The 23,647-nt window shown below is 45.9% G+C and overlaps 1 protein-coding gene and 2 pseudogenes across 1 annotated transcript; 2 read left to right on the forward strand and 1 right to left on the reverse strand.

The window, feature by feature from the left end:
- Window positions 1-2,162: 2,162 nt before the first annotated feature.
- Window positions 2,163-3,299, reverse strand: LOC100595050 (annotated as a pseudogene).
- Window positions 3,300-15,778: 12,479 nt separating this feature from the next.
- On the forward strand, window positions 15,779-19,398 carry SAA1 (serum amyloid A1). The gene is made up of 4 exons (XM_003254287.3): window positions 15,779-15,805; window positions 16,391-16,485; window positions 18,624-18,762; window positions 19,157-19,398. Exons 2-4 carry the CDS (start codon window positions 16,395-16,397, stop codon window positions 19,293-19,295), a joined length of 369 nt encoding a protein of 122 aa, XP_003254335.1. The 5' UTR covers window positions 15,779-15,805; window positions 16,391-16,394; the 3' UTR covers window positions 19,296-19,398.
- LOC115830596 lies at window positions 15,900-16,017 on the forward strand (annotated as a pseudogene).
- Window positions 19,399-23,647: the final 4,249 nt, after the last annotated feature.

The raw sequence follows: 23,647 nt of genomic DNA on the forward strand, positions 1-23,647 counted from the left end.
TTCTTCCTCTTTCCCTCCCTCCCTCCCTTCCCCCTCCCTCCTTCCTTCCTTCTTTTCTTCCTTCCTTCTTCCTTCCTTCTTTTCTTCCTCCCTTCCTTCCTCTCTCATTCTCCTTCCTTCCTCTCTCTTTCTCCTTCCTTCCTTCCTCTCTCTTTCTTTCCTCTTTTCTTTTCTTTCTTTCGCACCTGGTATTCCCAGGTGGTCTCCCATCCAAGTACTACCAGGCCTGACCCTGCTTACCTCCCTAGATCAGAGGGGATAAGGCACCTTCAGAATGCTATGAATATAGGCCTCAGGATAACCACTTTTTAAAGGAAATGACAATCTTGTTGGGAAAGAGAAAACAGTAAGTTTTAAAAACACTCCTTGGCATACTCCTCACCTGATTTCTCCTCTCCTCTCCTCCCCTCCCATCCCCTCCCCCTCAATTCCCCTCCTCTCCTCTCCTCTCCTCTCCTCTCCTCCCCTCCCCTCCCCTCACTTCCGCTCCGCTCCTCTCCTCTCCTCTCCTCTCCTCTCCTCTCCTCTCCTCTCCTCTCCTCTCCTCTCCTCTCCTCTCCTCAAGACGGGGTTTTGCTCTGTTGCCTGGGCTGGAGTGCTGTGGTGCAATCACGGCTCACTGCAGCCTCAGCCTCCCAGGTTTAAGTGATCCTTGCATCTCAACCTCCCAAGTAGCTGGGACTACAGGTGTTTGCCAACATGTCTGAATAATTTTTTAAATTTTTAGTACAGTGGGAGTTTCACCATGTTGCCCAGGCTTGTCTCAAATTCCTAACCTGCAGTCCTCCTGCCTTGGCCTCCCAAAGTGCTGAGATTATAGGCATGAGCTACCATGCCCAGCCAGAAGTTCATATCTGATTGCTTCTATTTTTCAGTGAAATAGGAAGCAAAGTTGTCAACTGAGAATGAAAGAGGAGTTGTGGGAAGTTTCAGGAGAGAAGAGAAGTAGAAAGCGGACATCTAGGAAAGGAAGAATGTGACTGAACTTGAGAAAGGTAGTGGATTGTATGGTAGCTCAAGGTCAACGACGATGAATTTAAAGTGAGACTAGTCATAGCAGTCATGCTTTTTTTCTGATTGCATTCAGCTGCCAAGGTTCAGACTTTTAGCGAGTGGCAAATTGAATATCACTGTGCAATAAATGCTTGTTGAATTGCATGACTGAATACATGCGAAGGCCAAAGGAGGAGGATTTATTTAAAGATGAGGGAGGGTTACAGGGCACAGGGAAAATGTTAACAGAGAGAGCGCCTGAAGGTAAAAAATAGGGCATAACATAGACTTCAACGACCAAGGGCCCACAGGGCCACTGGGGACAAGGTTGCCTAGAGTGTAGCAGGAGCAGGTCTTCCTCTGAGACAGGAAGGAGAGGAACGATAACAAGGAAGATGCATTTTGAGATGAAGGACAGAGATCCTGAGGGAAACCAGCAGGCCCTTTCCTTTACCAGTCATAGGACTCATCACTCTCCACCTGTTTGCATTTCTGAGTTTGACCCAGAGTGCACAAAACACAGGGATAGGAACCTTGTCAGGCTTATTGATAGATAACTGTTGTCACTTTAACACCAAACACAGCACCTCACCTGTAGCAGGTTCTTAGTCACTTTTATTGATTGAAGGAGTCAATGCATGAGTGAAGTAGGAGAAGTCGTCTGCGATAGATTGACAGGTTGAAGGTTAAGAAGAATGGAAAAGCTTTGGAACAATGATGTCATTTAGAGATGAATATGGACATTGGTTTTTTTTTTTTATGTTTGCCTCGCACTAACAACTTTTATTTCACTCAAATTAGAGCAGTAATCTTCCATACATAAGTATATTCCCTGCCCAATAATTCAAAGCAAAAAAATCCACAATGATTAGTAAAGAAAAATATAAGAATTAACAGACCCTTTAAATTTGTTTTAAATATTTGAAGATTTAAAAAGTGTTTAAAGTTTGTAATTCCTAGTAGGAAAACATTATCTGAATGAATACCCTAATGCAAACCACTGTAAAATGCTTCAGCTGCATTTGGGGGAGAGGGGTAGGGATTATCTTCAAAGCACCCCAGCTCTCTTGATGAGAAGGTCAAAGGTACATTGGTTTGTATTATTGTGACATCCATAAGGTGATCTAGGTTGCTTTTCCTTCAGCAGGGCTTTATTTATCAGAAGGGCATTATGCTTGACCTCCAAATTTGGCTGATAATTTACTGATGAGATTCATAACCTTTGGGTTGCTCTAGTATTTTGACATATTTGCTGGATTCTGAGCCACATCCTGGAAGGCCACAATAACTTCTGGATCCTGCATGGCTGCAGTAGCCTCTGGATCACTAAGAATTTCATTGAGTCCAGGCATTCTGGCCATTCCAGGCATGCCCCCTCCCATTCCAGGCATTCCTCTGGGAAAATTACCAGGCATTCCCCCAGGAAAGCCACCTGGAAAAGAGCCACACTGAGCTCCTGACTGTCATCTGGCTTCTTCCTCCCTCTGGGCTCTCTCATGCTCTTCTCGAGCCTTCTTAACTCGTTCTATTCTTTCTTTGATCTCTCGCTCTTCACGTTTTTGCTCATACTTTCTCTGATGTTCTGCAATTTTCTGTGCCCTAGGTTGAACTTCTTTCAGCATTGCACTAGCATCTTCATCATAATCCAATTTACAGGCAAGAGCAAGATCATGGGCTGCTTCTTCCCAGTGGCCTAGAAGTCTGTGTGCTTTCCCCCCACCACTTGTAAGGCTGAGCTGAATCAGGATTTATTTCAATGGCTCTGTCACAGTCTCGAATGGCAGCATTTGGCTTCTGTAATTTGACAAAGACACTGGCCCTCTTGGCATACAAAATGGCCAAGCGACGATTCAGCTTGATGGCATCTGTGAATAAGTCAATGGCTTTCTGGAGTTCACCATCATTTAGGGCTTCAATAGGAGCCACTTTTTTATCATTTGCCTGATCCATCATCTCCTCCGTTATCTCCGCATTTTCGTCTCCCATTTCTTGAGGAGCATCAGTGTCTGGTTCAATCGCACCTTTTTTTATCAATTTCCAGATCACTTTCCTCACTTGATGGTTCGTCTGCCTTTAAGTCTTCCTCCACCTTCTTAGTATCAGGTTTTTCTTCCTTGGTATTTTCTTCTGATTTAGCTTTCTGAGTAGCAGGTGGTACTTTACCTCCCATGCTCTCCACCCACTCCCTCAGGAAGCGCATTTCCTCGGTGTGCAGAACGCTCGGATCCTGCTTACACATTTTCACAAAGGCCCGAAGCTCGTTCACTTTGCGGGGGTCCATGGTAGGGAGGTGGTGGGTGAAGCTGGGGGGGTGCGGCCCAGTTCCAGGCCCAGGCACTGGCTCGGCGTGACTGCGCAGAAGGGGGCGGCTGCCACGAGTGAACATGGACATTGTTAATACGCAATAAAGTCTCAGCCTACTTGAAATGTTTACATTAATTGTCAAAAAACATATTCAGAAGGCAAACCCTTATCATCTCTCCGCAGCTCCCAGAGAGATGTTATTAGGCATCATCTTCCGGGTTATGATGGCTTCTTAACTGGCTTCCACATTTCCCTCTTTGCCGCCAACTAGTCTCTTTTCAATATAGCAGCCAGACTGTTACAACACAAGACAACTTCTATCACTCTCCATTCAAAACTCTCCAGAGGATTCCACTTCCACTCATAGTTGAAGTCAAAGCCCTTACAATGGTTTTCAAACTTTACTCAAACTGTTCTAGCTCCTTCCTTCGTACCTCATCATCCAATTCTCTCCTCTTGCTCATTTTGCTCCGGCCACACTGGTCTCCAAACCCCCAGGCACATCTTACCCTAGGGGCCTTGGATTAGCTGTTCCTTTCCTCTGGAACATTCTTTTCCCAGATATTTGCATATCAGGGCTTTGAGGGGGACTTGATCCGGGAATGCAGGATACTGGAAGTTTCAACAATATAGTTATTGTCAATAAGAGTATTGGCAGTGAATGTGTTGGAAAGAGGGCTGTAAATGAACGTGAAAATTTTCCATGAACATGGGAGAGGACTGGAGAGTTTTGTCAACAAATACAATAAAGAGATACTTTGTCTCCAAACATCACTAAGATTGTCTACATGGAAGCTTCTAGTGGGTATTTCTAGGCTGGGCACGGTGGCTCATACCTGTAATCCCAACACTTTTGGGAGCGGAGGCGGAGGATGGGTTAAGGTCAGGAGTTTGAGACCAGCCCGAGCTGGTCATCTTTTATAGAGTCACAGCCAGTCCCTTCTTTCTAACATGTACACCACATCTCCTAGGCACGACTGTCTTTTACTCATTAAGAAAAAACTCTGCCTCCAAACTCCTATCAGATGGAGAAGCTGCAGAGAAGATAAATGGCTCATTCAAGGACCAGAACCCAGGACACTCATGATACCTTGGCCAGTGCTCTTTCTTCTCCACCTCCTTGCCTCCATCCCTTAACAAATGTTCTTTTCTGGGAACTTGGACACTCCTTGAAAAGATGAGGCGTGATTTATGGTAATTCCAGGTTGGATTATTTGGTTTGGGAGAATGCCATTGGTCACAGCAATCTCAGCTCCTGGCAGCAGAAACCTGAACTTTGTCTCCATTCCATTTTGCCATGCTTATCTCTAACAGAAAGTCCTGTTATGAAACACCAGAATACCTTCCCAGTAGAGGTTGTGACACTGAGTTCCCATTACAGATCCTAAAACCCAGCCACCTAGACTTGGAGGCAGTATGGCTGGAAGTTAAGAGCCAAGCCCTGGTTTCAGACAGACCTGGTATGACCTTGCCTCTGCCATATACTGATATTGTGGAAGAGCACTTAATGACCTGGAGAAGTATAGACAATCTCTTAAGAATGCAATAGACTATGATCCCATTTTTGTTCAGAGACATGTTCCCATGGTGAAACACAACCTAGGAAGTTTTACATCTGTGTTTCTAGGTAGTGGCAACAGCTTGTGTTATTCTAGAATTTTTTACAATGACATGTCCATTCATTTATTGATTCATCATCAGTCATTATCCATTCACTCATTGAGTGCCTTCTATGCAGCAGATACTACAATAGATATTGGGCATACAGTGAGGGGAGATGGTGGCTAACCAGGTCTAGGCTGTGCCTCCATGAAAAAGAGACTTATAATTGGGGGAAAATGATTATACATATGTAGACATAAAGCTTATAATAAATCAGTAAGATTCCAATAAATAAACAGGAAAAAATATGTGTACAAAAAGTATAATGAAAGAAAAGAGAAAGCAAGGGGTATCACTAATCATTCTAAGATCGTTTCTCCTTAAGAACAACAGTCCCCAGGTAATAATATCATTGCTTATTCCTACCCTCTCTTATTAAAATAAATAAAATAAGAAATGGCTCAGCTGTCAAAAGGTCTCCTGCCACTTTACAGAAGTAAAGCCAGGCCATGGGCTATCGATTACCAGGAGGGCAGGAGAAAAGATTCCCTCCTGTTTCTTCCACTTAGCAAGTAAATCACCAGGAACACAAAGGGACCAACTATTTAATTGAGGGGTGGACTCTTTTTCTTTTTTTTTGAGATGGAGTCTTGCTCTGTCACCCAGGCTGTAGTGCAGTGGCAGGATCTTGGCTCACTGCAAGCTCCACCTCCTGGGTTCACGACATTCTCCTGCCTCAGCCTCCCAAGTAGCTGGGACTACAGGCACCCGCCACCATGCCCGGCTAATTTTTTTGTATTTTTAGTAGAGACGGGGTTTCACCATGTTAGCCAGGATGGTCTTGATCTCCTGACCTCATGATCCACCCGCCTCAGCCTCCGAAAGTGCTGGGATTACAGACGTGAGCCCCCGCACCCGGCTGAGGGGTGGACTCTTAATTGTGTTTGCTGTGTGTCCCTTCTCACAAAGCCCACACCCTCTCATGGAGAGAGAACCCTTTCCTCCTGGCTCGGAGTTTCCAAGTTGCATTCTCTAGGCACCAGAATCCAAACCTGTCTGCATTGAGTTCTGCGTCTCTTCCCCTATAGGTTGTTGGCTGAGGCTCATGCCTCTCTGAAGCCTGCTGGCCTCTAAATGATGACTGAATCAGGTCATGAAAGACTCGCAGCAGGGACATGTTGGGATTTGGTCACCAGCCCACTGTCAGCAACAGCAAGAGCTGCTCTCAGAGTCTGGAACTGGTATTGCCAAAAGACAACAGAACTCTGCATTCTGTTTAAAAATATTTCACTTTATTCCTTTTCAAACATTTGCAAAAGGGAGTAATAAATTATAGGTTGGTGGATCACCTGAGGTCAGGAGTTCGAGACAAGCCTGGCCAACATGGTGAAACCCTGTCTCCACTAAAAATACAAAACATCAGCTGGGCGTTGTGGCAGGTGCCTGTAATCCCAGCTACTCGGGAGGCTGAGGCAGGAAAATCGCTTGAACCTGGGAGGTGGAGGTTGCAGTGAGCCGAGATCATGCCACTGCACTCCAACCTGGGCAACAACAGTGAAACTCCATCTGAAAAAAAAAAAAAAAAAGACATCTCAAAACCCCAAATCTCTTATGAAATTGTATAGTATTTATGAAACTAAGAACTCATTTGAGAAGGGAAAAATTGGTCTTAAAATTCCAATAATTCTTCTTAAATTTCGTTTCAATTTCAAGTCATTTATAGGTATGTCTTAGAATCATCATTAAACCTTCTGTACCAGTTAGGCTATTCAAATATCTACATCTTTAAACATGTATAGCAATTTTGAAAAATAGAGAAGTTTTTCAGTTTAGATGAAGAATAAAATATTTTGTCAAAAAGACTCCTTTTCCTTTTACGTTGATTGTCAGGAAAATCCAACGTAGGAAATTTACTGCTTATGATTGAACAACATCAAATTTGTGGATTTATCAGAGAGCCTGTCTCAATCTGATTAGTTAGCAAAATAGGGAGTCCTGTTTCGTTCTCCTAAACATTTTGTAACTCCCTGATTTCTCTTGCCTTCAGAGAGATATGATTTACAACACAGTGGTTCAATAAACAAAAAGCACTTTCAGGTCCAAGTGATTTGCCTTCCAATTTCCCATTAATTAAAGATGATTCTCTGCCTAAATGGAGACACAGGTCTCGTCTCTTGACACATAGTCTTTTTCCATAACCCCAGTAGTGTATCTTCCTGGTCAGACCTGCTGGGTGGGCACACTTCCCAGAGACAGGACCCTCCACCTCTCTGGAGCCCCCAACCTTATTTGGGAGCTCAGGCTCACTACATTTATGCCCAGGTGTGGGGAACTCACAGTCAGGAGACCTAAGCCCAGCAGATCTTACAAGGGGAAGAGGGGTACATACCACTTATAGACAGACTGAAGATAAGGATGACTTGAGCCCCTGCTTGGCATACCTTTCCTTTTTGGCACATAGATGTGTTCACCTCCAGGCCTGGCAAAACTGGGAAAGGCCTGGAATCACTAGGCATTAGGACCAGCTAAAGGTTTCAGAGTCAAGGAAGAATTGAGCTTATGGCCTTCTGTAGTCCAGCTGGCTATAACATGTTCCAGATCTGTTCCCTAACTTCCACCAGGACTGCCCATTTCCCCAACTGTAATGTGGGATTTTTTTTTTTTTTTTTTTTTGAGACAGAGTCTCACTCTGTCGCCCAGGCTGGAGTGCAGTGGCGCGATCTAGGCTCACTGCAAGTTCCGCCTCCTGGGTTCACGCCATTCTCCTGCCTCGGCCTCCCAAGTAACTGGGACTGCAGGCGCCCGCCATGACGCCCGGCTAATTTTTTTGTATTTTTAGTAGAGACAGGGTTTCACCATGTTAGCCAGGATGGTCTCGATCTCCAGACCTCATGATCCACCCGCCTCGGCCTCCCAAAGTGCTGGGATTACAGGCGTGAGCCACTGTGCCCGGCCTAATGTGGGATTCTTTAGACTGGTGGGGAGTCATTAGGGAAGGAAATGCTTTGTGTTTGCTCAGACATTCATTCCAACCCCATCCCATCTCCAATGAGAGACTTGTAAGCTCCAAATCCTGACTTTCCTTAATGCCTCAGGTCCGACGCCCTATCTGCCTCTCTACTAGCACTCCCGCTTTGCTGCCTCAAGATGCTTCCCTTCCATTGATGATGTGTGGGTATTTCTGTTGTTGTTTTTTCATGTCTTTTTCCATCTTTTTTTCTTTTTCTTTTTCTTTTTTTGGAGACGGGGTCTCACTCTATCACCCAGGCTGGAGTGCAGTGGTGCAGTCTCAGCTCACGGCAGCCTCAATCTCCCAGGCTCAAGCAATCCTCCCACCTCAGCCTCTTGAGTAGCTGGGGCTACAGAAGCACACCACAACACCCGGTTAATTTTTATAATTTTCGTGGAGACGGGGTTTCACCGTGTTGGCCAGGCTAATCTCAAACTTCTGGGCTCAAGTGACCCACCCACCTTGGCCTCCCAAAGCGCTGGCATTACAGGCATTAGCCACCGCTCCCGGCCCACTTAAAAATTTTAATTTAATTTGATTTTTATTATTTTTTTTGCAGCCCACAACAAGATGTCTTCATTTTTCTTTTAAATTATTATTATTATTTCTTGGAGACAGGGTCTTGCTCTGTTGCTCAGGCTGGAGTGCAGTGGCGGGATTGTAGCTCATTGCAGCCTCTAACTCTTGGGCTTAAGTGATCCTCCCACCTCAGACTCTCAAGTAGTTAGGACCACAGGCATGAGCCACCACGCCTGCCCCAATATACATATATATATACATATATAAATATATATATATTCTACATTTTTGGCTTTCTCTTCTCCTTGAAATATTTTTAATAAGATTTCTGAGCTGGGCATGGTGGCTCATGCCTGTAATTGCAGCACTTTGGGAGGCCAAGGCAGGAGAATCACTTGAGCCTAGGAGTTCAAGACCAGCCTTGGCAACATAAAGAGACCCTGTATCTACAAAAAAATAAGAAAACTAGCCAGGCATGGTGGTGTGTGCCTGTAGACCCAGCTACTTGGGAGGTTGAGATGAGAGAACTGCTTGAGCCCAGGAGTTTGAGGCTGCAGTGAGGCATGATCACACCACTGTACTCCAGCCTGGGCAACAGAGTGAGACCCTATCTGTTTTGTTTTTGCCTTAGAATGTAGGTTTTATTATTAGTTAGGTATGGCAAGGTCAACAGCTCAGGAGATGACTGCCATTGAGAAGATAGCCTCACAGTTCCCAAGAGAAGAGAGTGAACTATGCCACAGGGGACTGCACCAGGAAGTAAGTGGGTAAGTCAGGGAGCAGAGGAAATAGGGGAGGTGTAGGAAGAGTCCTTACTGTGTTTCTGCAGGAAGGAATGGTGTGGCCGCATACACAGGTTTAGGATTGGCTGGCATTAATAATTTCAATGGGTGCAGGGGCATGGAGGCTGTCCCTAGTTGTTTGGGACGTGGTCCTTGAGTGATTAGGGCAGGTGGATGGTGCCCCAGGATGTGAGAGCTCAATAAAGGAGCTCTCAATAAAGGAGGTGGGTGGGAGTGTGGACTCTTGATTGGTTGGTCTGCACACGGAAGGCATGCTCCCAGGAGAGTCATTTACTGTGTCTAGGACTTGACTAGCTCTGAGAGAAACGGTCCCTCAGGGTCAGCAAGGGCCCAGATGCCAAGCACCAAGAACACAAAATGAAAGGACATGATTAATACAACTTGCGAGGCACCCTCGGCATGGCTCAAGCATTCTGCTTAGATAAGCCAGGCTGTCTGAAAGTCTTGCCAGTGTATGTCTCCATCCTTGGCTGGCACAGTTTCCCTGGTCACCCTTGCAAGTCTGCTTCCCTACTTAAAACACCTCCAGTCTCCATCCAGTCTCCCACTCCACAATTCCCACCAGGAGAGCAGTCCTCACTAAGTCCTCCATAACCTGCCTGCATCCATCCTGGGATATTTCATTCCTATGACTGTCCCCAGTGTGTCCCATCTGCTGTTCACACTCCTTTTTCCCAGGTGCCTGCTTCACACCTCATACAACACTCCTGTCGCCTGGTGGTCTGAAGCACATGCGCATGGCTTGTCCTGGAACAGGTAAGGTAGGATCTGATGTCCACGGGCCCTCAGCATCTCCACCACATCTCATGAACCATTCCTTCCCTAGCTGCAGTCCAACATCACTCCGACATTCCCTGTGGGATGGCGGGGTGGGGTACACGCACTTCTCCATGGATCACCATTGGCAAACTTTATGCTTAGCACTTTATAGGAAATGGTTTCATTCAGGCCGGGAGTAAGGAGGCTCTTCAAAGCTGTGCAGCCCTACTTTCCTGGTGCCCACTTTGGACATAACTGCTACCGCAAACAACTCTCGCTTCTTCTGCCCCCGAGACACCCTCTGCCCCAAAGACTGTGGCAGGGGTCATAGTGGTCTCCCCACTTGCGACAGATCCCATGATTCCACATCTCAGAGACCAGTACATGTCCCCTCTTCCCTCATGTCAGGGAAAAACTCTCTCAAACCTTGTATTCCCTCTACCCTCAAACAGCAATGATCATCAACACAGAAGACCTCCGTAACCAAATGTGTGGGGTTTTCCCCCCACACACCAAGCAGCAGACACCAGGAGTGTCCTCCAATGCAGTTCCAACACTACCTACCTGGAGACAGTGTCAGATCCCACAGGTTGGGGGCTCAGTCCCCAAGACCTCCCCCTCTTTCTCCCCAGTTGCAAGTCTGGGCCTGTGGAACTTCTGACTGACTGGCTTCAAGTTGGGGTTCCCATGACCCCCTCTTTGGGTTCGATTAATTTGTTAGAGTGACTCACATAACTCAGGGAAACACATTTGCTGGTTTATTATAAAGGATATTATGAAAGATACAGATGAAGAGATGTGGAGGGCGAGGTAAGGGGAAAGGGGCGTGGAGCTTTCATGATCTCTCTGGGTGTGCCACTCTCTAGGAAGTGTTCACTCTCCAGATAGTGTTCAGCTATCTGGAAACTCTCTGAACCCTGTCCTTTTGGGTTCTTATGGAGGCTTCATTACATAGGAATGATTGACAACCATGCAGAAATGTGATTGGAGAAAAAGCATGTGATATAAACCCAGCAAGGCTTGTCTGTTCAGACTTGGCCTCTCTGCAGCATTCCTTCCTCTAGGGTATGAGGCAAGGCCCTTTCTGGAATGAGAGTCTTTTGACCCACAATCAAATTAGAGTCCTGCTTTGGGCAGGTGGAAGAAGGACAGGAGAAGGTCATAGACAGAGATTCTGTTTACTGAGGCCTAAAGTGCCCAATATAACAAGGAGTTAGGATCCAGGAGCTGCAGATGAAAAGCAAAATATATGGCTGGGTGTGGTGGCTCACACCTGTAATCCCAGCACTTTGGGAGGCTGAGGCCAGTGGATCACCTGAGGTGAGGAGTTTGAGACCAGCCTGGCCAACATGGTGAGACCCCGTCTCTACTAAAAATACAAAAATTAGCCGGGCAAGGTGGCAGGCACCTGTAATCCCAGCTACTCAGGAGGCTGAGGCACAAGAATCGCTTGAACCTGGGAGGCAGAGGTTGCAGTGAGCAGAGATCGTGCCACTGCATTCCAGCCTGGGCAACAAAAAGAGACTCGGTCTCAAAAAACCGAAAAGATATATATATATATATATATTTTTTTTTTTTTTTTTTTTTTTTTTTTTTTTTTTTTTTTTTTTTTTTTTTTTTTTTTTTTTTTTTTTTTTTTTTTTTTTTTTTTTTTTTTTTTTTTTTTTTTTTTTTTTTTTTTTTTTTTTTTTTTTTTTTTTTTTTTTTTTTTTTTTTTTTTTTTTTTTTTTTTTTTTTTTTTTTTTTTTTTTTTTTTTTTTTTTTTTTTTTTTTTTTTTTATATATATATATATATAAACACCACAGCTCTTACTTTTTTAATTGACTTAACTTTTCATTGACTTAACTTTTCTTTTTTTTTTTTTTTTTTTGAGACGGAGTTTCACTCTTGTGGCCCAGGCTGGAGTGCAATGGTGCAATCTCGGCTCACCGCAACCTCCACCGCCCAGGTTCAAGCAATTCTCCTGCCTCAGCCTCCTAAGTAGCTGGGATTACAGGCATGTGCCACCACGCCCAGCTAATTTTGCATTTTTAGTAGAGACTGGTTTTCTCTATGTTGGTCAGGCTGGTCTTGAGCTCCCAACCTCAGGTGATCCACCTGCTTCAGCCCCCCAAAGTGCTGGGATTACAGGCGTGAGCCACTGCCTCCAGCTGACTTAACTTTTCATAGATAATTTATTCATCATAAAGAATTAATTTGTTGGCTGGGTGTGGTGGCTCACACATGTAATTCCAGCACTTTCGGAGGCCAAGGCAGGCGGATTGCTTGAGCCCAGGAGTTCCAGACCAGCCTGAGCAAAATATTTATTTTTTGTATTTATTTACAATAAATACAAAAAGTTATCTAGGCCCAGTGGTGTGCACCTGTAGTCCCAGCTACTCGGGAGGCTGAGGTGGGAGGTTCACCTGAGCCGGAGAGGTTGAGGTTTCAGTGAGCTGAGATTGTATCACTGCACTGCAGCCTGGGTGACAGAGCCATATTTTGTCTCAAAAAAAAAAAAAAAGAAAGAAAGAAAGAAAGAAAGAAAGAATTTGTTGCCTTCCTGATAAAAATTCCAGTGGGAAATTTTGATTCACATTGCATTTAATTCATAAATAAATTTGGGAGAATTGGTATCTTTGCTAAGCTAAAATATAATCTCTGTGGACATGATGTACGTCGCCACTTTTTATCCTTTAACAGACTAAATTTTCTCTGTAAGAGGTTATTTCCTAGATAGTTAGTATTTTTGGTACTACTTTGTGCTGTATTTTATAACTGTTAAGGATTGTTGCAGAGAAATGCTATCAATTTTTAAAATTTTGCCATGAATACAGCAGCCTCACTGAATTCTCTTAGTAGTTCTAATAGCTTGCCATTTGATTCTAACAGGTTTTCTATGTAAAAGATGGTGTCATCTTCAAACGATGATAGTTTCATTTCTTCTCTTTCACCTCTTACCTTCCTTGTGTTTCTTTAGCATTGGGCAGGTCTTTCAGGGATATGTGAAACAGTAGCAGTAACAACCAGACATCCTGGCCTCTTTTTTTTTCGTGATGGAGTCTCACTCCGTTGCCCAGGCTGGAGTGCAGTGGCACAATCTGGGCTCACTGCAGCCTCCACCTCCCGGGTTCAAGCGATTCTCCTGCCTCAACCTCCCAAGTACTTGGGATTACAGGTACCTGCCACCACACCCGACTAATTTTTGTTTTAGTAGAGACAGGGTTTCACCATGTTGGCCAGGCTGGTCGGGAATTCCTGACCTCCAGTGATCCACCTGCCTCGTCCTCTCTAAGTGCTGGGATTACAAATGTGAGCCACCGCACCTGCCGTTGTGGCCTCTTTATTGGTCTTCTTGAGAATGCACTTGAAGTGTCTTCATTACACATAATGTTTGCTGTAGAGCAATGATTCTCAAACCTTTTGGTCTCAGGATCCCATTACACTATTAAAAATTATTGAAGACCCCAAAGAACTTTTATTTATGGGGACTCTATTCATCAGTATTTAGCATAATAGAAAGAAAAAATTTAAACATTTATCAATACTTCAAAAAATTATAAATCTTCTATATGTTAACATAAATAATATATTTTTATGAAAAATTACCATTTTCCAAAAAAAAGTAAGAAGAGTACTATGGTTTTACTCTCTTGAAAATTTTTCATGTCTGATTTTTTTTCATAGCTGGATTTTCCTATTTGATTCATCATCCAACCTGTTTTAATATGTTGTTTAGCTTGGAGTATATGAAGAAAATTCAGCCTCACACAAATACGTAGTTGAAAGGGGGGAGTGTATTTTAATGGTATTTTTAGATAATTGTGGCTATTCTGTACTATACCAAACTCAACAAGTGGTAGCTTCTGAAAAGTCAGTGACAATGTGGAAATCTACACTCATATCAACGAACTTATCATATTGTGTGTACTCATGAGAAAATGAGACTGAAACATGAAAATAGTGTGTTAGTACTATTCTAAAAATAATTTTGATATCAAAGCCTTCCTAAGGAGGGATTCTTAGGGTTCCCTGGAAAACAGTTTGAGAACTGTTGCTATAACATATTGGTATTTATCCTTTCTCAAGTCAGAAATGGTCTCTTTATTTTGTTACATATTTTCCTTATCATCAATAGATGTTGACAATTATGAAATTCATTTTCTGCATCTAGTAAAATAAATGTACAATCCTTTTCTTTGATTACTGGTACAGTGAATCACAAAGATAGATTTTTCTGATATTAAACTCTTCTTGACTCCCCGGAATAAGCCCTGGTTAATCATGATGTACTATTATTTTCACCTGATCTGTGCTGTACCATCTACAGCATGATGTACTATTACTGCTACCCAGTTGGAAACATTCAGCCTCTCTCTGTGAGCCCTTTTTCCCTGGGGATGTCAACTACCCTGCCTAAAATATGTGTGATTGTGTGTGTGGACCCATTCCAGCAGGTACCACTCTCAGTGGTTTCAAGGTGGCAGGATGTAGTGGGGGAGGTGGAAGTGTCAATGCATAGGTGTCAGAACAGAGTCTACAATATCATTGTTCACATTGGAGCCACGCATTTGCTGCTTATGGGGCATTTAGCCATCCTTTACCTCCTGGCCCTACCCATTTCTCGGAGATTAAAAAAATTTTTTAAAGATAATCTTGCTGTGTTGCCCAGGCTGGCCTCAAATTTGTGGGTTCAAGCAGGCCTCCTGCCTTGGCCTCCCAAGTAGCTGGGACTATAGGCACATGCTACCATGCCTGGCCCATTTCTAAATTTCTTGTTTGTTTGTTATTACAAATGCCTAGCCCTCAGGGTATGAACATGGACCGGAGAAGAAGAAACCAGAGTTGCTGCTATGTCCACCAGCCTCTCCGCATGTCCTGGCCTCAGCCCCCGCTGGGCTCTGGTACTGACCCATCTCTGGCCACCATGCTCCTCCATAAGCCTCTGCAGAGCTAATCTGACCCTGTTGATGTTCTTATGAGAGAGTGACCTGCATGCCCCCTGCACCCCTCTGTGATAATACAACAGACCAAGAGCTCTCCCACCCTTCCCTGCCTGGGAGCTGGGCACGTCCCCAGCTGGGCTGCCTATTTAACACACCACACTTTCATTCTCCCGAGGTGGGGCTCCAGGACTAGGCTGGGGCAGCAGAAAGCTCCCCCCTCTACATTGCCCTTGGCTCAGGAGCCAACTTAGAAAAAGCATTTCCAAATTGGCTAGGCCAGCTAGCCAAAATGAGCAGAGATTTTCTGTGCTGAGAAATATCAGGATATCCAGACAGAGGGGTGGAAGGAGCCTTCCAGTGCACACATGAGATATGGCAGGGGGAGGCTGTCCGTTTTAAAGCTTAAAGGCTTTAGACATGAACTCACAGGGACTTCATGTCAGGGTCATCTGCCATGTGGCCCAGCAGGGCCCATCCTGAGGAAATGACAGGTATAGTCAGGAGCTGGCTGAAGGGCCGCCCTCACTCCACACCTTCCAGCAGCCCAGGTGCCGCCATCACGGGGCTCCCACCGGCATCTCTGCAGCGGCACTTCCCCCAGTGCTGAGGAGCAGAGCTGGTCTAGCACCCTGTCCATTGCCAAGGCACAGCAAACCTCTCTTGTTCCCACAGGTTACACAACTGGGATAAATGACCCGGGATGAAGAAACCACTGGCGTCCAGGAACCTGTCTTAGACTGTTTTGTAGGGGAAATGACCTGCAGGGACTTTCACCAGGGACCACATCCAGCTTTTCTTCCCTCCCAAGAGACCAGCAAGGCTCAGTATAAATAGCAGCCACCTCTCCCTGGCAGACAGGGACCCGCAGCTCAGCTTCAGCACAGCTCAGGTGAGGAGCACACCAAGGAGTGATTTTTAAAACTTACTCTGTTTTCTCTTTCCCAACAAGATTATCATTTCCTTTAAAAAATAGTTATCCTGGGGCCTACAGCCATACCATTCTGAAGGTGTCTTATCTCCTCTGATCTAGCGAGGTAAGCAGGGTCGGGCCTGGTAGTACTTGGATGGGAGACCACCTGGGAATACCAGGTGCTAAAGGCTTTAAGAATAAAAAATAATGATCCTGCTTTGTGTTTATCCCATGTTGAGTTCTGTGCTGGGCAGAGGATACACACAGTAAATGCGTTGTGGGGAATTATAGGCTACTTGAGGGAGTGACAGTCTGGTTGTAACTCCCGCCTTCCTCCATCAATGCCACGTTGGCATCCTCTTACACAGTCAGGCTTCAGGGCTGATGGGTTCAGAACCGAGGGCTTCTGGCTCTCAGTGAGGTCCTGCTGCAAGGTTTCCTAGGTGAGCCACTAAGACTCTAATAAGATCCAGTGGAAATAACCAGGCTCTCGTGGGAATATAAGTCCCAGGGGAAGCTGTGCCAGTCTTGTGGGCGACTGCCTGACTTTTCCTTTCATTTCAGCACCATGAAGCTTCTCACAGGCCTGGTTTTCTGCTCCTTGGTCCTGGGTGTCAGCAGCCGAAGCTTTTTTTCATTCCTTGGCGAGGCTTTTGATGGTAAGGCTTCAGAAGGTATGCAGGATTTCTGAAGAGAAACATCACCCTGGACCTGATAAACTGGGGAAAATGATGCTTTGCTGGGTTGCCTGTCTCGAATCTTTCAGAGCTGCTGGGAATATCTCCTTTCCCCGTAGTGCAGCTTCTCAGGGTGTGTTCAGTGGATGGATCATGTTTCAGAAGCCACTGCAAGGTGTATCAAAAACACATCTCCTGAGCCGTAAGGGACGGGGCATCCAGTAACAACGCACACGGGGTATTTCTGTGCTTCCTTAAGATTTGAGCCGCTTTCTTAGGTTGTGCTGCCCAATGTGCAGGATGTGCCGGGTGCCTGGGGAGCTGCTAAACAGATTAGAGAGTCGAGGATTATTGTCAGTCAGTTACTCAGAGAAAGAACAGTCATCCTTTCCAGGAGCAGCTGAGCTGTTTGTTTTGAGTAGAAGATGCAAAATAAGGCCTGCAATTGGTATAAAATGTCCCTCAGCATAAATCGCATAAGAGTATGACTAAGGCTGTTGACCCTTCTGTCTTCTTTCTCTTTCCTCCTTCGATTTCCCAGTTGGATAATGTACAGAGCTCTTTCGCCTCGCTCTGTCAGGGGCTCCCTTCCTGGTTTGTTCTATTTCCATTCCTTCTCCAGCCTTCTTGACAAGAGCTGGGAACTAATGTGCATCAAGCCCCCACAAGGACCAGAGCATTTTCTCATTTAGTTTCAGAATGACTCTGTGAGACAGGCATCTTCCCCTCTTTGAAGGTGAGAAAGCTGAGACTTAGAGCAGCTGAGGCCAATGCCCAGGGACTTACTGCCAGTCAGCAGGTGGCAGGGCAGAGGTTTGAGCCCGGCTGTGCTTGAGGTCAGAGCTGTTACATCACTGACCGCCTCCTAGAGGTTGACGGTTATGAATCTCAGGGACAATTTGGCATCATCTGAACTACCCATGCCTGCAACTCCCCAGCAGAGTCTGCAGAAACTGGCCTGGGGTGTGGCCTGGGCATTGGGACTTCCAGTTTCTCTCTGGGTGATTAGAAAGTGCAGCCAAGGCTCACACCTGTAATTCCAGCACTTTGGGAGGCCAAGGTGGATGAATCGCTTGAGGTCATGAGTTCCCGAGCAGCCTGGCCAACACGGTGAAACCCCGTCTCTACTAAAAATACTAAAATGTAGCCAGGCATGGTGGCAGGACCTGTAATCCCAGCTACTTGGGAGGATGAAGCATGAGAATCACTTGAACCTGAGAAGCAGAGGTTGCAGTGACTTGAGATCGCACCAGTGTGCTCCAGCCTGGGTGACAGAGCAAGACTCCGTCTAAAAAATAAATAAATAAAAAAGAAAAAGAAAGTGCATCAAAGGTGGAGCACCACTGCCCTACTGCTTCCTCAAGCAACCCACAGCATCACTACAGCCTACTGAGAAAGTGTTTAGGGACTTTTATGCTCCTAGCAGTCACTGGGACTCAGGTCACAATGACGTGTATTCCATTTGCAAGAATATATACTTTAGGTCACAGTGCAGTGGCTCATGCCTGTAATCTCCGCACTTTGGGAGGCCAAGGCAGGGGGATCACGAGGTCAGGAGTTCGAGACCAGCCTGACCAACATGGTGAAATCCCTGTCTCTACTAAAAATACAAAAATTAGCCAGGCGTGGTGGCGCATGCCTGTAATCTCAGCTACTCAGGAGGCTGAGGCAGAAGAATCTCTTGAACCTGGGAGGTGGAGGTTGTGATGAGCTGAGATAGCACCACTGCACTCCATCCTGGGCGACAGAGCGAGACTCTGTCTAAACAAAAAAAAAAAAGAAAAGAAAAGAATATATACTTTAGCAGTCAGGGCAGAAGTACTCTGTGTCTGCCACCTTTCTCAGCATCAATATTCCATGTCACCACTTCATTCATATACACTCCTGGATCTTATCACAGGCAGCTTCATTCTATAGCAGTGGCTCTTCACCAGGGGACCTGGAGAAGCCAACTAGGATAAAGGAATGTGCTTCTCAACCATGGTATCCAAGGCTGCTATGATCACAGGCTGAAAGCTTGAAGTCAGTGGAAGATTTGTCCTTCTTTCATTCCCCTCTAAGGTGTTGTTGGAGTCTTTATGTTCTCCTGATGTCTGTTCTGCCTTTCCTTTCCTTTCCAGGGGCTCGGGACATGTGGAGAGCCTACTCTGACATGAGAGAAGCCAATTACATTGGCGCAGACAAATACTTCCATGCTCGGGGGAACTATGATGCTGCCAAAAGGGGACCTGGGGGTGCCTGGGCCGCAGAAGTGATCAGGTAACTGGAGCTCCTGGGACGCCAGGGCTGGGTGAGCAGAGCTTGCCTGCCTCGGACAGTCAGGAGGGAGTCGAGCTCCTTGTAGAGAAGTTAGAGGCTGCGGCCCCTCGTCTTCTTGCCCTCTCTCTGCCTCTGTGCTCAGTGGGAGGGTCTGAGTGGATGGTAGGAGTGAGTGATTCCTCACCCTCCCTCTCTGGGTGCTGTTCATCCAGCCTAGGGGTGCCCAGCCTGGCTGAATGCGGCGGTGCCCAGGCAGGGTCAGTGTTTTCACCCCTCCTTCCTTGGCCTTTGTGGGCTCCTCTCTGAGCCCTCCCTTGGAACGGGGAGAATGGGAGGGTGGGCTGTTGCTCAATGGCCTGATGATTAATCTCCTTCTTGCCTGCCTTGATTACAGCAATGCCAGAGAGGATTATCAGAAATTCATGGGCCATCATGCGGAGGACACACTGGCTGATCAGGCTGCCAATGAATGGGGCAGGAGTGGCAAAGACCCCAATCACTTCCGACCTGCTGGCCTGCCTGAGAAATACTGAGCTTCCTCTTCACTCTGCTCTCAGGAGACCTGGCTGTGAGGCCCTCAGGACAGGGATACAAAGCTGGGAGAGGGCACACAATAGGTATCTAATAAATACTTAAGAGGTGGAATTTGTGGAAACTCTGTGTTATTCTTTGTGGTATAGACTGCCTGTTTAGTATGAAGGGGTGATCCATGCACATCTAGGTGAAGGTGGAGCCTGGGTGGGTGGGAGACAACTCCTGGGCACACAGGGCATCCTGGCCATCCCTGAGGCAAGGGTAAGATGAGTTCACTGGCCACCCCTACAGGATCCCAGGGGCTTCAGCAGCATCCCACCCCTTACCCCATGTGAGCAGTTGCCCAGTGAGTTTGTAGGAACCCCAGCCACATTCCCAATGAGTTCAACTGCACCCCGGCACGTTTTGCCAGCACCTCAGCGGAGAGTTCCTTGCTTGTCAGCTTTGGCTTGCCCAGCAAAAGCTTCCTGCCACCCAGCGGCTACAGCCACACACTCTTGAGCAAGATTTAATCTCAGCTTTGTGAGATGCCCTTTCCCAAATTTATTTCTTTCTGTGTTCTTTATCCCTTAGTAGCTAATCTCATGTTAGCTGTTAATAAACCTCTATGTTAAACCCTTCCTTTTCTATCTGTGGCTACATCGATCAATTGTCTCACACCGCTCACCCACCCCCTCTCCCTGGTCATGCAGAGGCCTCGCCAGTCGTTTACTGCTATTCCCAGGCCTCTGTGTGCCCAGATCTCTTCACTGCCCTGTCAGTTGTGTCCTGTCCCCTTCTCGAGCTCCTGGCCTTGTCCTCAATGACGTTTCCATGAGGCTTTGGAAAGCCTCATCCCAAGAGTCCTGGCAACTGATACATTAGTCTCACCAACACTAGCCCCTACTCCTGATCTCATTTTAAAATTTTATTTTACTATTTTATTTTATTTTTTTAGGGACATCACCCTGCTTCTGACTGACCCAATTTTTAAAGTTTCTCTTTATTCTCCCGAAAGAATGGCTCTCCCATTTGTTTCCCTCATCTTTCTTTTCACTGACTTAGAATTCACGTCCAGACAAAAATTCCACTTCCTTGAAAAGCCTTCCTGGTAGCCATGAACCACACTCTGGGGCAGAGTTTGTAGTTCCCAAGCACTTTGTTCACACCTGCTGGTTCATCTTTACCCCCTCCTCTCAGAACTGTTTTTGTATGTCAGTTCCTCTGCTGGACTGGAAGCCCCTGTAACATAACTAGCATTTGAACAGTTCCTAAAAACACTTTCATTTCTATTGTCCTGTGTAACTGTTCACAAGATACATTAGTCTCACTCATTGTCATTTGACAATGTTTATTGTTCTAAAGAGAAAGCGAGATATGTAGGTAGACACAACACAATAAGAGCCTCAGTACAGGCACACAGTGGTGGCAGCCCAAACTCTGCTGGAATATGGAAGGCCAGTGAATAGTAACTAGAATCGCTGCCATCTTTTACATTGCAATTGCAAGACTGTGTCCTATACTTTACATGCTTTATCTGATTGACACTGCAGAGAAGCCTTTGATGTTCTCAGTTGGATAAACAGGTTTAGAGCTATGTGCTCAGGCCTTCTCCAATGTCACACATGTAACAGGTGCAGAGCCAGGACTGCAGGCTGGTTTGTCTGACTCCAGAACCTGCGATACACTGAACGAGGCCAAGAGGTTTGGCAGTGGAGACCTCCTCTCTTCTTCAGGAAGACAGGGAACATGGTAAGAGCAGTGAATTCCATAAGCATGGGACCCTGTCATACTTCATTTTTTGTAAAATTGGTTCCTTGATCAGAAGCAATGCCTTTGGGTCTCTCACTATTGAATAAGTGTGGATGTGCCACTCTCCCTAGTACCCCAGAGTGTAGTTGGAGGCTTGCCTAGAGACTGGAGGTTGAGGATCCTTCAGTATTTCCTATAGCAAGCCATAAGTTGTGCTGCATCTGCAGGTAGGGTCAGGGAGCTCTGCTGAACAGATGTGGAGGACATCAGAGTGGGAGGAAAAGGAAGCAGGTCGTGTGGGGAGAGAAGACCCAGCCTGCAGTGATGACTGGGTAACTACTCTTTCTTACCTAATACACCCTCAACTTAGATAACAGACTAAGTCTAGGTGATAAAGCCTCAAAGAATAGCAGACTCTCCCCACTGCACCCGCTTCCCACCTCCGCCACCTTTCCACAATTCTTAGCATGGGTTCTCCTGAAAAGAAAGCGGAAGCCGGGCGCGGTGGCTCACGCTTGTAATCCCAGCACTTTGGGAGGCCGAGGCGGGCGGATCACGAGGTCAGGAGATCGAGACCACGGTGAAACCCCGTCTCTACTAAAAATACAAAAAATTAGCCGGGCGTGGTGGCGGGCGCCTGTAGTCCCAGCTACTCGGAGAGGCTGAGGCAGGAGAATGGCGTGAACCCGGGAGGCGGAGCTTGCAGTGAGCCGAGATTGCGCCACTGCACTCCAGCCTGGGTGACAGAGCAAGACTCCGTCTCAAAAAAAGAAAAAAAAAAAGAAAAAAAAAAAAAGAAAGCGGAAACAAAGTCTTGTATGTAGGTATTTTATTTGGGGAATGAACATGGGGAGCAGGAGTGAGACAGTGGAGTAAAACAGGGAGGAGCAAGGCCAATACAGGGACACATTATACAGCTGGCCACGCATAAGAGCCACATAACTGATGCCACTGGGACCTTCAGAGGAACATCGTAAAAAGTGTCTCAGTGCTCTCCATCAGGAGTCCAAAATGAAAGGCACCTAGCAACTGGCTTCCACCTCCCTTTGGTCAAAGGTGGCCCCACCATTGTTAACTTTTCTGCATTTGTTGGCTATGCACACATGAGTGTCCGGCAGGTTTACCTGGAGTAGGAAGTAGAAGGTCCACGGAGCAGACCCAAAGCAAGGTGCTGCCAGGTTGTACCTGCGTGAAATGAATCAAAGCCTATGGTAGAACTCATCGCTGTAGCAGTGGCTGGAGAAAGGGGAGGGGGCCAGCAGGTCTGAAGTAGTTGATAGGCTGCATCTGATACACAGTGCAAAGCTTTGCTTTTTGAAAGTAAGGTCTGGACACAGCAAGTTCACTTGGGAACAAAGGAATGGACTGGATCTTAGATTGAGAATAAAAGAGACAAGAAGAAACTATACTGGGTAGCCAAGATGGGGAAAGAGGCAGGGCGACTGGGAGAGACAGAGAAATGTAAACCACCATGGACTAATGAAACCTGCCATAACCCTTGTGATCCCACACAGATGCCACTCCCAGGGGGAACATGATTTGGAGCACAGTGCTCCATAAGACACTGAAGGAATTTAGGGATGCTATGGGGCTTTAATAGGTTTAGGGACATGGTGACATTCCTAGCAACAAGATTGTAACACACTACATAATCTTTTGCTTGAAATAACTTGTTTTTGTTTTCTTACAACATAGGTACTTTGTTAGAGGCTGGGGTAAAATGGGGGCAATATGATGGCCTTTACGGTTAGGGGATACAAGGAATATATGAATCTTATGCCCAATCAAACCCACAAGGTCCCCAGTGGAGATCGGTTCTGAGGACAATGACCAGCACTCTATTGTTGGTTGGGGTTTGGCCCCAAACTTCAAAGCAGAACTCTGGTAAGCTGGGCTGCACTGTGTGGTCTGGGCTAGAAGTCTAAGAGGACTTCTTTCAAAATCAGTCTCCAACCCCTCAGATCAGAAAGGCCACTCTAGTCAGTCCCCACCAGCACTGGAGGAAGCGAACCAGAGAGCATGAGCTTGTGTTTGACCCACTCAGGGCCAGGTTCCCATTGCACACCTCATAGGCTTTTTCCAAATTAGAAAAGGACAGAAAGACCTGTGAAACCTGCTCTCCTTCACTTCCTTTAGTAGGGTAAGGCTAACTTGCTTTAACAAAGATACTCCAAAATACAGAATGGTAAGGAATATACAAATTTATCTCTCACTTAACAGTTTGTGATGAGTATCTCAGCTGCCAGGGACTTCAGCTCCGTACTGTCTTTCAGGTTCCTTCCAAGTTGTTGGCTCTACTATACTTTAGTCTGACCCTTGCTACTCAAAGTGTGATCCAAGGACCAGAGGCATCAGCATCGCCTGGGATCTTGTCAGAAATGCAAAATCTCAGGCTCTACCCTAGATCTACTGTGGCAGTCAGGAGCTCCTACCTAATCTGTAGGAACTACTGCAAAAAAAAAAAAAAAAAAAAAAAAAAAAAAAAAAAAAAAAAAAAAAAAGTGGGGACTTGTTGAGAAGCCAAAACAGGGAAAAAAATGTGGGGACCCTTGTCCATCAATTATTAAGAATTTCAAAACAGTGAAAGCAGAACATTAAACCAAGTGGGGGGCCCTCATAA

The sequence above is a fragment of the Nomascus leucogenys genome, chromosome 15 (assembly GCF_006542625.1).
Source record: "Nomascus leucogenys isolate Asia chromosome 15, Asia_NLE_v1, whole genome shotgun sequence".
Lineage (NCBI taxonomy): Eukaryota > Metazoa > Chordata > Mammalia > Primates > Hylobatidae > Nomascus > Nomascus leucogenys.

Coding starts and splice junctions, on each gene's coding strand:
- SAA1 (XM_003254287.3), top strand. CDS start 16,395: ATGAAGCTTCTCACAGGCCTGGTTTTCTGCTCCTTGGTCCTGGGTGTC. Junction 16,486..18,623: donor CCTTGGCGAGGCTTTTGATG/GTAAGGCTTCAG, acceptor TTTCCTTTCCAG/GGGCTCGGGACATGTGGAGA. Junction 18,763..19,156: donor TGGGCCGCAGAAGTGATCAG/GTAACTGGAGCT, acceptor CCTTGATTACAG/CAATGCCAGAGAGGATTATC.